At 42.6% G+C, this 14058-nt stretch overlaps 1 protein-coding gene across 1 annotated transcript; it reads left to right on the forward strand.

Moving 5' to 3' along the window:
- The first annotated feature begins 10812 nt into the window (after window positions 1-10812).
- LOC141600751 (uncharacterized) lies at window positions 10813-11370 on the forward strand. The gene has a single exon (XM_074420998.1). It carries the CDS (start codon window positions 10813-10815, stop codon window positions 11368-11370), a length of 558 nt encoding a protein of 185 aa, XP_074277099.1.
- Window positions 11371-14058: the final 2688 nt, after the last annotated feature.

The raw sequence follows: 14058 nt of genomic DNA on the forward strand, positions 1-14058 counted from the left end.
GTTAGTGAACTTGCTAAGTATATAGGACTCGAATTGTATGAAGAATATGCCTACATGTTTTATACAAATTGTTTGAACTTGTATGTTAAAACCCTAGAGACTGCTAATGAGCATGTATACTTATCTTAATATTCAAGTTTAATAGCATGAATTATGTACTTCACATGTCAAAATTTGTTGGAAAATTGTGTGCTTAGCTGGGTATGTGAATTCAAATTACATGAAACAAGTGTTTGGATGTTTATACAAGTTGTTTGGACTTATGCCTAAAACAGATGCCGAGACTGAACCTTGGGATTCGCCAAAGTAAGCGGGGGAGGGGTGACCCACTTGAGACAGGGGAGGGGAGCGGGCCCGTGGTACCCGCGGTCCCCGAATACCCTACAGTTGTGTTTGTTGACTTCAAGCAAAGGGAGCGTTTTGTAGCTTTACAAAAACGCAAGATGAGACCTACAAAGTGTATTGACACCGCTGTGTTAGAGGAATTGGAGATAGAGACGGATGTCCGTCACATATTCGAGACCTTGGGGTTTACGGGTTTGTACCGGCTGAGGAAGCACACTTACCCCTTCCTTACCCTAGAATTCATGAGTTCCTTTAACTATGACCCATGGGTCGATGTTATTGAGTTTAGATTGATGAATACCAGTTTTCTGTTAACCATGGATTTGTTTGCCTCTCACCTTGGGTTGGCCAAGCCTCCCAAGGGCTCCATTACCGACATTCCAGCTGAGTGCGGCGTTTGCCGCCTAATGCCTTGCGTGACTGGGAAGCAAGCTCCCACCTCGAGCAATATGCTGATTAATGATGTTCAGCATATTACTTTGAGGGTCTTTCTCCGTTCTCTCTCGAACCTCCTCTATGACCGAAAGGATATTAGTAAGTTGAATAACCATGAGGTCCTGCTTTTGATGTCGTACCTCAATCCGGAGCGGGCCAAGAAAGTGGTCTTTAATGCTCCTTCTATAGTTTGCGCTGCCCTTGCCTTGATGGCTTCTTCTCCTTCTCGGTACCTGAGCTGTGGTGCCATTGCCACTCGGTTAGCTGAAAAGCTAACCTCCTTCGAGGCTTCTTCAGCGTACGTGCCTCTAGCTACCCCTGTGCCTACCATGGATCGTGAATACTACCTCGACCTGAAATGGTTGAGAACATTGGCTGACGGTAGCCTATCATGGAGAGTGTATGGCATGAGTTGGATGAAGATTCCAGCTCCTGAGCACCTCCCAGCCACAGAGCCCTTAGAGCCGGCAGTGGTGACTGTGGATGTGGACGATGAGGAGGAGGATGAGGATACACCCCGCCAGCTGCAGACCTATCTCATCGACGGCGACATTCTCGATGAGATGCCGGAGCCGACGAAAGGTGAGAATGCGGGAGTTCGGGCGGTGGAGAGACCCAGAGTGGTGAGGGGACCCCGTCGAGTGAGGGAGAGGGCCCCGGAGGCTAGGCCACAGCCGGTAGTACCACCACAGCAGCAGCAGCCCTTCCCATGCTACCCTTACCTTGACACCCCGGAGACGCGATCCGATTACAGCGAGAGAGAGTGTCATCTACCTTGACACTCCGGAACGTGCACGAGATGGCGTACACTCAGGGGATAGGGACCGAGGGACCGCATCCAGTCTGGTGGAGTGGAGTTGGGAACTACTCGGGGGTTTTCCATTCCTACGGGGTGGAACAGTCGACGTGGGGGGCGCCTCAGTCCTTCCCTTACGGAGGCTTGACCCCATGGTACGTGGGCCCGGGAGCAGGAGCAGGAGGTGATGCGGGAGTAGGTTCATCAGGTGCGGGTATGGCTGGAGGTGGTGGTGGTGATGATGAGGTGATGTTTGAGCAGCAGCAGCAGCAGGAGTGACACTCCTTGTTTCTATCTTCATTCATGATCGTTAGTGGTAGTTGTTGTTGGTAGTATAGTTAGATTTTCGGTTGTGTTAGTTGGAACTTTATTTATGAACTTGTATTGTTAGGCCATAAGGCCGGATTTACTACTTTTACCTTTGACAGGATGATGGAGAGTCGGGGCATCAGCCCGACTCAGTTTATATGACAATCATGTCTATATATGTTGGTCTATGACGAGTTGTGTAGGGTACTTAACCTGCAGGTACTCGACAGAGTACCCCACACTCTATCGAGTAGCTGCAGGAAGGAAAGAAAGGAAGCATTCTGATCTCGGGCTACTCGATCGAGTAGCCAAGACACTCGATCGAGTAGCATGGCACTCGATCGAGTACCGCTACATACTCGATCGAGTAGCACTGTTACAGGAGGTTTTTGAAAATTAAAAATTTTCAATTGTTTTATAATTACGATTTTAATGTTTAAAGTAGTTGTGAGTACGTAGTAACACCTTTGAACCGTTAATTTCATATGTTACAAGTCATGATTGAAGTTTTATAAGCGTATTTGTCACAATTAGTAAGGCGGTAATAATTTCTTGTTGCTTTTATTTTGTATGCGCCTTTTTACGATCTATTTATCGGAGTTGTAGCTTCTCGTACATTTGTGCATACCATATTAATATATGTTATCAATCGGTAGCTAGCTATTCCGGTGACGTGTGTATGATTTTAATTTAACGAGTGTATAATTAGTGAGTAATGTCCATAATAAACAATACGGTTTTCTTTAATGATTAAGATACAAATAATAAGTAATACGCGTTGGTATTTGGGTGGTGAACTTCGGGGACGAAGTTCCTTTTTAGAGGGGAAGAGTAATGTCGCGGAATAAAAAGGTTGTTTTTGAATAATGTTTTGCTTGTTTATAACGTTGTTGGTTTGTAATGTTGTTGGTATCATGTAGGAATAATGTTTTGCTTGTTTATAACGTTGTTGGTAGTTGTTTAGAATGTTGTTGATGTTATGATCTGCTTTAGCATAACGAATTACCTTAGTCCTTTAAAGTGAGAGTGGTTGTATGTTTCAAAAGATGGTTATGATGGAATCACGTTGCCAAGTAGCATGGTGGTAGTAGTCACACCACATGAAAGTTGATGGGAGACATGTTCTCGATTGACAGTTTAATAGTTGTTAATGTATGTTGGGAGATCGTGAGTGACGATTCGCATTGCGCGTCGGAGGTTGTACGTACATATATATAAAATAAAGGTTAACTGTGATTAAGCTTGCATGATAGTAATAAGAGTCTTTAGATGTATGTATAGACGGTGATGATGACGACATGGGGGGGGGGGGGGAGTGATATTTCCAGAGAGTAGTGGGTTGAGCGGGAAGATGGATGAAGTCGTGTAGTTTTCGTGTCTCAATCGGGAGATAGGTGAGGTGAACTTCGGGGATGAAGTTCTTTTTAAGGGGGGAAGATTGTAATACCCGTCCTTTTAGGGACCCGTTGACCATCGTTGACTGACCTTGGGAACGAGAATAGCCTTAGAGTTAAGTGCCGAGGTCATCTGGAGTTGAGTTGAAAGAGTGGTACTCGATAGAGTAGAGGCTACTCGATCGAGTAGCTAGGTTACTCGATCGAGTAGGGGGTTACTCGATCGAGTATGTTGGGTACTCGATCGAGTGCCCAGTTTCCAGCGAGGGTTATATATCGCGTTTTGTTAGATCCGCATACCACTTCCGCCACTTTCCTCCTATCCTTCAGTCGCCTCTTTCCCTTCCCTTCACCTCAAAACCTCCATGGATGTCTTTTGGAAGATTCTTGTGCCTAGGAGAGCGCCTCTTGAGTCGGGTAGCGGTCTTTTGCCTTGTCTCTCCCTATAGGTATGTCACAATCATCATCCGTGTCTTTGTCTCTTTAGTTAGGGTTTGCTTGTTAGTAATAGATGTTTGTATGGTGGTAATAGGTTTTGCTTGGTCGCTGGATGTGTTGTCTGTCAGCGTGGATTGGTTGCGGTTGCTTAAAGGTAGGTTCGCCTACTCAGTTGCTGTAGATCGTCTAGTGTGTCGGTCGTTGTGATAGTATTGTGGTTGCTTGACATAGTAATTGAATTGTGTTATGGTTGTGGTTGTGATCGTTGTTGATGGTTCTCGAGGTGCGTCCTCGGCTGAGTGGAGTCACTTGCGGGAGTGGCTTCACGCCCTAGTTTCGCCCTTCGTGGAACCCGCCACGGAAGGGGATGTGCACATTAATGGACAGGGTTGTCGCTCGTATGATGAGCGGGGCTTAGGTGGGAACGGCTGCGGTCCCCCACTGGCAGGACTGGTCCAGTGGACAGTCAGTGACAGGTTTGGTTGGATTATGGTGATTGTGGTTGAGACTGATATCGTTGTTTGTGTTGTTATTTGTAGTTGCCATTGTCTTGTCTTGTCTCAGTACTGACCTTGTGTGGTTGTTTGTTTGTTATGTGTCTGCCGTGATCCCTTATGGTGAGCAGTCGGTCTTAGCAGGTGCTGGTGTTGGTGATAGCTGGAGTCCGGGCAGGGATGAGTCCTCACGAGATTTGTTCATAGTATAGAGTAGCTTCTGAGTTGTACCTTTTTATATCGTCTTTTGGTTTGAATCACTTGTAATATAACTTAATAGTTCTTTTATTGACGTTTGATAATTACTTTCCTCGGGCAACCGAGATGGTAACGCCCTTATATGCTAAGGAAGGCCTAGTTAAGGCTCCTCTGAATATCGGGGTGTTACATCCTTAGGTACTTAAGAATGTTCTTGACAGCCATCCAATGTGATTCACCTGGATGCTGTTGGAATCGACTTGTCATACTCAATGCATATATATGCCACGTCCGGACGTGTGCATATCATGGCATACATGATTGATCCTATAGCCGAAGCATAAGGAATCCGGGTCATGCGCTCTTTCTCTTCCGGTGTCTCTGGTGCCTGAGACTTGCTCAAATGCACCCCTGGAGCCATAGGAAGAAACCCCTTTTTGGAGTTAGTCATGCTGAATCTCTCTTGGATCTTGTCTATGTAAGACTCCTGACTGAGAGATAACATCCGACGTGATCTATCTTGATAGATACGGATGCCCAAAATTCTTTGTGCCTCACCCAGATCTTTCATCTGGAAATGGTTCTTCAACCATACTTTTACCGAAGTTAAGAGAGGTATGTCATTCCCAATCAGGAGTATGTCCTCAACATACAATATTAGGAAGACAATCTTGCTCCCACTCGACTTGATATATAGACATGGTTCCTCGACCGATCGAGTAAATCCATTTTCTTTTATCACTTGGTCGAATCGATGATTCCAACTCCGAGAAGCTTGCTTAAGTCCATAAATGGAACGCTTAAGCTTGCACACTTTCTTAGGATGTTCAGGATCGATGAAACCTTCGGGTTGTACCATGTACAACTCTTCCTCCAAATAACCGTTTAAGAAGGCGGTTTTCACATCCATCTGCCAAATTTCATACTCATGAAAAGCGGCAATCGCTAAGATAATCCGAATGGAACGCAGCATGACTACGGGTGCAAAGATTTCATCGTAGTGCAAACCTGGCACTTGGGTGAAACCTTTAGCAACTAGTCGTGCTTTATAGATATCTTGTTGACCTTCCACAGAATGCTTTATCTTGTAAAGCCATTTGCATTGAAGGGGACGAACCTTAGCGGGTAAGTCAACAAGATCCCATACGTTGTTCTCATACATGGAGTCCATCTCGGATTGCATGGCCTCAAGCCATAGCTTTGAGTCGGAACTAGTCATGGCACCTTTATAGGTTGCGGGTTCACTACTCGTTAAGAGTAGAATGTCATCTATGTCATGTTCCTCGACCATACCAATGTATCTGTCCGGAGGAATAGAGACTCTGCCCGACCTCCTAGGTTCCTCAGGAATATTAACCGCAGCCGGGATTGAAGGAACTGGTTCCTCCAATGGTTGCTCGGCATTTGGTTCTGGAATCTCTAACAGCTCGAAGGTTCTATTACTCTTCGCGTTCTCGAGAAACTCCTTCTCTAAGAATGTCGCACTAGCCGCAACAAATACACGTTGTTCGGTTGGCGAATAGAAGTAATGACCAAATGTTCCTTTAGGATAACCTATAAAGTATGTCTTGACCGATCGCGAGCCGAGCTTATCTCCGTGGCTCCACTTGACATAAGCCTCGCAGCCCCAAACCCGTATAAAGGACAAGTTAGGGACCGTTCCCTTCCATAGTTCATATGGAGTCTTGTCAACAGCTCTAGACAGACTTCGGTTAAGTATTAGAGCGGTGTGTGAAGAAGAGCATAACCCCATAATGAATCAGGCAATACGGTGTGACTCATCATGGATCGAACCATATCAAGTAGTGTTCGATTTCTCCGTTCGGACACACCATTCAACTGTGGTGTTCCAGGAGGAGTTAACTGTAAGACAATCCCACAGTCCTTAAGGTGTTGATCAAACTCGTGTGAAAGATACTCGCCACCACGGTCTGACCGTAGTGTTTTGATCTTTCTACCCAGTTGGTTCTGTACCCGATTCTGGTATTCTTTGAATTTCTCAAAGGACTCACTTTTGTGCTTCATTAAGTAGACATAACCATATCTACTTAAATCGTCCGTGAAAGTGATAAAATACCTATAGCCTTCTCGTGCGGTGATTGACATAGGTCCACACACATCCGTATGTATGAGTCCTAATAGGTCAGCAGCGCGCATTCCAACACCTTTGAAGGAAATTCGAGTCATCTTACCAATGAGACATGATTCACACGTGCCAAATGATTGAAAATCAAAGGCCGAGATAGCTCCATTCTCGTATGAGCGTTTAACGCGTTTCTCATTAATGTGTCCCATACGGCATTGCCATAGATAAGTTTGATCTTTGTCACCAACCTTTAACTTTTTATTCATTACGTGCAATATTTCGGTGGTCTGATCTAAAACATAAATTCCATTCATGGAGACGCCTTGCTATAAATCATATCGTGTAATGAGAAAATGCGGCTATTATTCTCTATTACAAATGAAAAACCAAGTTTGTCAAGTGCGAAACCGAAATAATGTTTTTGGATAGACTGGGTACATAATAGCGATTATATAAAAATAACTCAAATCCGCTAGGAAGCTGGATCACATATGTTCCCCTCGAGACGGCAGCCACTCGTGCTCCATTCCCGACACGGAGGTCCACCTCACCCTTTACGAGGGGTTCGATGTTTGAGCCCCGCACATGATTGCACTGAGATGAGAACCACAACCGAGTATCTAGTACCCAAGTTCCGTAACTTGCGTGGTTAATCTCAATCATATGAATAAAAGAAGAAGAAGTAGACATACCAACAGGAGTAACGCGACCTGCTTTTATGTCCTCATGGGATACATGACATGTACGCCTCCAATGCCCAGTCTTGTGGAAATGGTGGCATTCCATGTTACCGGTCTTGCTCTTTGCCGCCCCTGATGAGGTGCTCGACTCACCAGGCCCACTCTTACCTGATCCCGACTTCTTAAACTTCGGTTTGCCTACTGCTAGGTCTGCCTGAGCTTTGCCCTTACCCTTGCCCTTGTTTGACACAACGAGATCATCCTGTTTCATGCTCCCACTAAACTTCATGTCCTTCTCGGTCTGTACGAGAAGGGAGTGTAGTGCATGAGGACTTTTCTTCAAATCATTCATATAGTAATTGGCTCTAAAGAGCGCAAAACCATCGTGGAGTGAATGAAGCATGCGGTCAGTCACGATGTTCTCGCTGATCTTGCAATCAAGTGCCTCCAGTTTCTCGACATTCTCAATCATGCTGAGAATGTGTGGGCTAACCGGTTGGCCCTTCTGGAGTTTCGCCTCAAAGAAGCGACATGTATGCTCATAGGTCACGATTCTCGGTGCTTTCGAGAATTCCTTAGTGAGCGTGGTGAAAATCTTGTTTGCACCTTGGGCTATGAAGCGTTTCTGCAAATTGGATTCCATTGCAAAAATGAGTACGTTTTTAATCGCACCCGCTTCCATGACGAAATCGCTATACTTGGCGATCTCGTTAGCTCCAGCCGTGGGGCCTGGGTTTGACGGGATGGGCTCTACCAGATATTTGAGCTTCCCGTCAGCAATGGCAGCATTCCGTAATGCCGCCTCCCATTCCGCGAAGTTTGATCCATCATTCTTCAGTCGCGTAGACTGATTTATGAAGATCCGAAGCCAGGACTCACGGTCCAATGTGGCACTTGGCATTGGGTCGTCTGTACGGCCAGCCATTTTGTTATTAGCAGTTCAAATGATCGTGTTCTACACTGAAAAAGAAAGGAAAAACAAAACGAAATAAGCAACTCATCGAGGTGATTTAAGTCTATTTAACATTCATTTTAACGCGTAGACTCATTGCACTTGTATAATCGATCAACCTCAAGAATTATACAAATGATCCCAAGACTCAATTTCCGTAAATTGATAAGCCAACTGTTTGACTAGTTCTACCGTTAGAACTCTTGGTCGATAGATTTCCGGAAATCCTATCTTTAGTCCACCATAGTCACAGGATCGTACGAGTGACCATAGTGTTGAGATAAAATAAGTCAATCAGTTCCAACTTACCCGACGTAGAAGGGGTCATATTATGCCTACCGACGAAGAAGGGATTCATTGGAGTTTGACCTATAAAGACTATTCTCAATTTTTGGTTATACGAGGAAGATCCCATCAACTTAGTTTTAATTCATTTTAAGTGAACGAAAAACTAGCATTGCGTGTATGAATTAACTTAGGTGATGTCTTATTGAAGCCGTGTGACATCTGTATGTCAAAGAAAACTAACGCGTAACCTCTATATGAGTCAGTTTTCATGCAAATATTAGGTGGTTTGGTTTTAGGCGGAATATGATGCAAACTATCGTTACGAAGAAAACATAAAAGAATGCAAAACGTAAATAAAAGTCCTAGTGTGGCCTATCCTAGCAAAATGAACATAATACAACTTTGGAATCCACTGTTGGACCCGAGAAGCTTGTCTTGATGTTCCATCTTGATCCATGCAGCGGGAGTGAGCATCCGATCTCCATCTTTGGTCTTCTTAAAATTACAATTTAAAAATTACAAAATATAAACCTATTTACATTCTAAATGAAAAACTGTAATTACAAGGAAAAATCAAAACGGAGATGCGAGATCTCAAAATACAACCAAGACCGTGTTCCATCATTACGGTAACACGTTCTACTAAGGCCACACTAAGTTACAACCGTTTGTAAAAATAAATACGTAATAAAAAACATTCATGGCATTCAAAAGTAACGATAAATAAAAGATGCATCAACTAAAACTAAATTTCTTCGTGACATAATTCCGTAATTATGTTAAATTTATCCAAACCACCTTTTAACGATTAAAATTATGTGACAAAACCGCTTCTATCAACTTAATTTTAATTCATGATAATCCGTTACTTTAAATTGCTTTAAAATAACTAAATGGTACGTGAGTGAACCGTTTCACTATCAAGCGACTGTACAACATCCGTATAATGTACATATTATGGCCAAAAATAAGCGAATTTTTTTTTTATTACGGCTGCTATTACTGAGAGCAAAAAAAAAAATTCCAGCGGTTCAATATTTCAGCGCGGCCATAAACATCGTGAAATCGATTGAACAAAACAAAACCAATTGCAATTTTGATCTAATTCGTATAAAATTAAATCTACAATTGATAAAACTTTAACATATTGCTATAAAGACCGATTATAATAACAATATGCAAAAACAAAACGAAAACAAAATCGATCACCCGTGAACAGTAGCATGTCACGGTTTTCAAGAAGAAAAAAAAAACAGAAAACAGTCGTGAGCATTTCAGTTCGGCCGAACGGTTTTCAAGGCAAAAAAAATTATCGATTCAAATCGTTTTATGAAAATCACAATGAAAAATTTACGTGGCCTCGCTCTGATACCACTTGTGGGGTAATATCCGAATAAAACCCTTAAAATTAAGGACTATAACGCAATTTTAACATGTGATTAATTGTCATAAACGAAAAAAAAAACAAGAGAAACGATGAAGGAATAAGAATCAACCTTGGGTCCTGTGAATATCGGCCTAAGAACAGAAATCAAAATAGATTTCCTCCTAATCGTTGCACCCAAGACCGTCTGAGACTATGCCCCTTGTGCTAGAAATTACTCTCTAATTGCCTTGCAATATTGAGAGAGTTTTGTGAGTTTTTCTGATGTGAGATATAGGTTTTCCGAGAGAAATGCTCCAAAAACCTAATTTTTGTGCAAATGAAATGAATTAGGTCAAAAGGAGAGAAGGGCTCTCCTTTTGTCTACCTCGGCCAAACCGTGAGCTCTAGGGGGGAGTGGGCTTTCCACTTTCTCCTTATTTAACTCGTGGTCCGACTCGTTTTGCTAAAATGTATATGACGGGTTTTAATTATAAATCGTCATTGCACTAACTGTGGAGGACACCAGCCCCAACAGAGGCCAGTGGTGAAAGCCCCTGGCCCTGTGGCTCCTCCTACACAGCCTCCTGCATTAGTGGAGCCAGTGCCTGAGACTCCTTTTGGTGGTCCTACTCATCATGACTTGTCTCTGATACCTATTGCTAGCCCTATTCTTCAGGTCACTAGGCAGGAACTGGTGCACCACCCTTCTACCAGTCCTAGCAAAACTTATGCTGAGGCTGTGTCACCAACTAAGGATAAGGGGAAGAGTATTGATCATGTGTCTGTGGATGGTGGAGAATCATCTTCTAGTGCTAATGGATAAGTTAGGCTTTTGGAATGTTCGTGTAATGAATAATCCAAATAAACAGCTAGACATTAAGAGATTTTTTTATCAGAATAAGGTTGGTTTATTTGGTTTAGTTGAAACTAAAATAAAAGAGCATGACTTCTTAAATGTTCTACATAGGTTAGGTCATTACTGGGAGGGAGTTAATAATAATAGTCAACATCCTGGAGGAAGAGTTTGAATAATGTGGCTTCCACAGTTATTTTATATCCATCTTCTTGCTAGTTCAGACCAGCATATTACTGTTGAAGCTACTGAAATTAGCTCTGGAGATTCTTTTTGGTATACTGTGGTTTATGGATTCAATTCTGAAGGGGAGAGGCAGGGTTTATGGAGTCAACTCAACAATCTTAAAGATAATTGCTCTAAACCTTGGTGCATATGTGGTGACTTTAATTCCTTGCTTAATTATAATGAGAGGCTTGGGAGTGATGTGACTTGGAATGAAATTAGAGAGTTTAGGCAGTGTGTGAGTTATTGTGATGTTACTGATATTCAAGCTTATGGTTCCTTCTTTACTTGGAACAATAAGCAGGATCCATCCACAAGGGTTTTCTCTAGAATTGACAGATTCATGGTTAACATTGATTGGATGCTTCTTTATCCTGATAGCAAGGCATATTTCATGAATGAAGGCAATTTTGATCACTGTCCCTGCATTGTTTCTAGGAAACCTGATACCCCTGCTAGGAAACCTAGCTTCAGATACTTCAACATGTGGAGTCTTGACCCTCAGTTTTAGGAAATTATTCATCATGAGTGGAATAGATCTGTGGTTGGGGTCAAAATGTATCAAGTGGTTACTAAACTTAGAAATTTAAAGAAACCACTGAAGCTTCTTAATAAGAATAAATTTTCTGATGTGGAACGCACTGCTGATATGGCTAGACTTGTGTTGGATGATCTGCAATCCCAGCTCCATCAGAACCCTCATGACACTCATCTCAGTCTTGCTGAAAGAGAGGCTGCTGCTTCATATGACACCTTACAGAAAGCAAAAATTAGCTACCTGAAACAAAAGTCCAAAGCTGATTGGTTGCAAGGGGGTGATGAAAACTCCAGGTATTTTCATAGTCAGATAAAACAGAGACAAATTCAGAACAAAGTTTTCCAGATTAAAGATGTTCATGGGAGTCTTCATCAGAACCCTCAAGATATTGAAAGTGCATTCTTAGAGTATTATGAAGGTCTTTTGGGAACTAGCAAGCCTACTACTAAAGTTCATAAAGCCACTGTTAGATCTGGTAAAGTAGTTGATGCTTCCTTGGCTAATATTCTTTTACAGCCTGTGACTTGTGAGGAAATTAAGGATTGTTTCTTCTCTATTCCTGCTTCTAAAAGCCCTGGTCCTGATGGGTTTAATAGTCAGTTCTTCAAGGACTCTTGGGACATGGTGGGGCATGGAATTTATGATGCTATTAAGGACTTTTTCTCTAATGGCAAACTCCTCAACCAGCTCAATACTACCAATATTACTCTTATCCCAAAAGTCAGTAACCCTACAAGTGTCCTTGAATTCAGACCTATAGCCTGTTGCAATACTATATACAAGTGTATTGCTAACTCCTTTGCAACAGGTTGGGTAAGGTCTTACGTGATCTTGTGAGTGTAAATCAAGGGGGCTTCATTAAAGGAAGAAATATTGTTGAGAATGTCCTTATTTGCCAGGACCTTGTGAGGCTATATAATAGGAAAGCTGCCTCCCCCAGGTGTCTTGTCAATATTGACCTAAGGAAGGCTTATGATAGTGTTGAGTGGGACTTCCTCTCTCAGATGCTCCATCACCTCAAGTTCCCTAAACAGTTCATTGGGTGGATTATGAGTTGTGTTTCTTCTCCTACTTATTCCTTGACTCTTAATGGAAATTCTTTTGGTTTTTTCAAAGGCAAACGTGGGCTTAGACAAGGTGATCCTCTATCCCCACTCCTCTTTACTATTTGTATGGAGTACCTCTCCAGGATCCTCAATGTTGTAGGGCAACAAGATGATTTTAGATTCCACCCACTGTGTGGTCATTTGAGACTGAACCATCTCTTATTTGCTGATGACCTTCTTCTCTTCTCTAAAGGCACTGATACTTCTATTATGTGGCTCCTAAGGGCTTTTGCTACCTTCTCAGCAGCCTCTGGGTTATGCCTCAACAAAGAGAAGACTGAAATTTATTTTAATGGAGTTCTACCTCAGACTGTGGAGGCTATTTTGCAGGTTTCTGGTTTTAAGAAGGGCTCCCTTCCCTTCAAGTATTTGGGGGTTCCTATCTTGTCTAAGAAGCTCACTAAAACTGAGGGAAGGAAACTAATGGATAAGATTACTGCTAGGATTAGATCTTGGGGGGCTAATCATCTGTCTTATGCTGGTAGACTCACCTTGGTTACCTCATTTTTACAGTCCCTGCATTTTTATTGGTCTACTATCTTCTTAATTCCTAATGGCATAATGAATAGGATTGATAGTCTGTGTATGAATTTCTTATGGGGGGGGGGAGGATGCTTACTTACGGGCCCCAGCAGTGAGCTGGGATAATTGCTGCCTGCCCAAAGTTGAAGGTGGATTGGGGATCAAGCACTCAAAAAATTGGAACAAGGCTTTGCTTGGGAAGTATGTGTGGTGGATTTCTTCCAAGAAAGATCATTTGTGGGTGAAGTGGATTTCTCACGTCTATTTGAAGGGTACTCATTGGACCAACTATAATCCCCCTCCTGATTGTAGTTGGTCTTGGAAAAAAATTGCACATCTTATGAGCATCTTTGGACCTGCTTACTCTGCTGATTGCTGGATGGGGAAGTAGGCTGCCTACACTGTTAAATAGGGGTACAACTGGTTAAGGGGGCCTAAGCCTGAAGTCAGTTGGTGGAGAGTTTGCTGAAACTCTATGAATGTCCCTAAAGCTTCCTTTATTTATTGGGCTGCTGTCCTAGGTAGATTACTTACTAAAGATCGTCTTGCTCGTATGGGAGGTGCCTCTGATCTTAGATGCTTTCTGTGTTACAGTCAAGATGAATCTCATGACCATCTCTTTTTTGAATGTGTTTATACTACCAGATGTGTGCAGTTATTGCAACAAAAGCTTCAATTCTCTTTTGATCCTCGTGGACTTGTCAGCTGGTATAGAAGAGGGAGAAGGAATAGTCTTTTGGTGAGAAGGATCACCAGTGCTTGTTATATTCAGTTGGTCTATCTTATTTGGCAGGAACGTAACAAAGCAAGATTGTACTCCAAAGTCACTCAAACTGGCCTTATTGTTACCCAAGGAATTCAGTCTGTGTGCACTCGGTTCAGAACTCGAAACAAATCTGCTATTACTAGAGAAGATGCTGCTTGGCTCCAACATTTGACACATTAGATTGTTAGTACGACAGTTTTGTTTATACTTGATAGATACTAGTTTGTAATCAGTCACATATACGAACTTTTTGTACTCCTTTGTTGA

This window comes from Silene latifolia, chromosome 9, assembly GCF_048544455.1.
Source record: "Silene latifolia isolate original U9 population chromosome 9, ASM4854445v1, whole genome shotgun sequence".
Classification (NCBI taxonomy): domain Eukaryota; kingdom Viridiplantae; phylum Streptophyta; class Magnoliopsida; order Caryophyllales; family Caryophyllaceae; genus Silene; species Silene latifolia.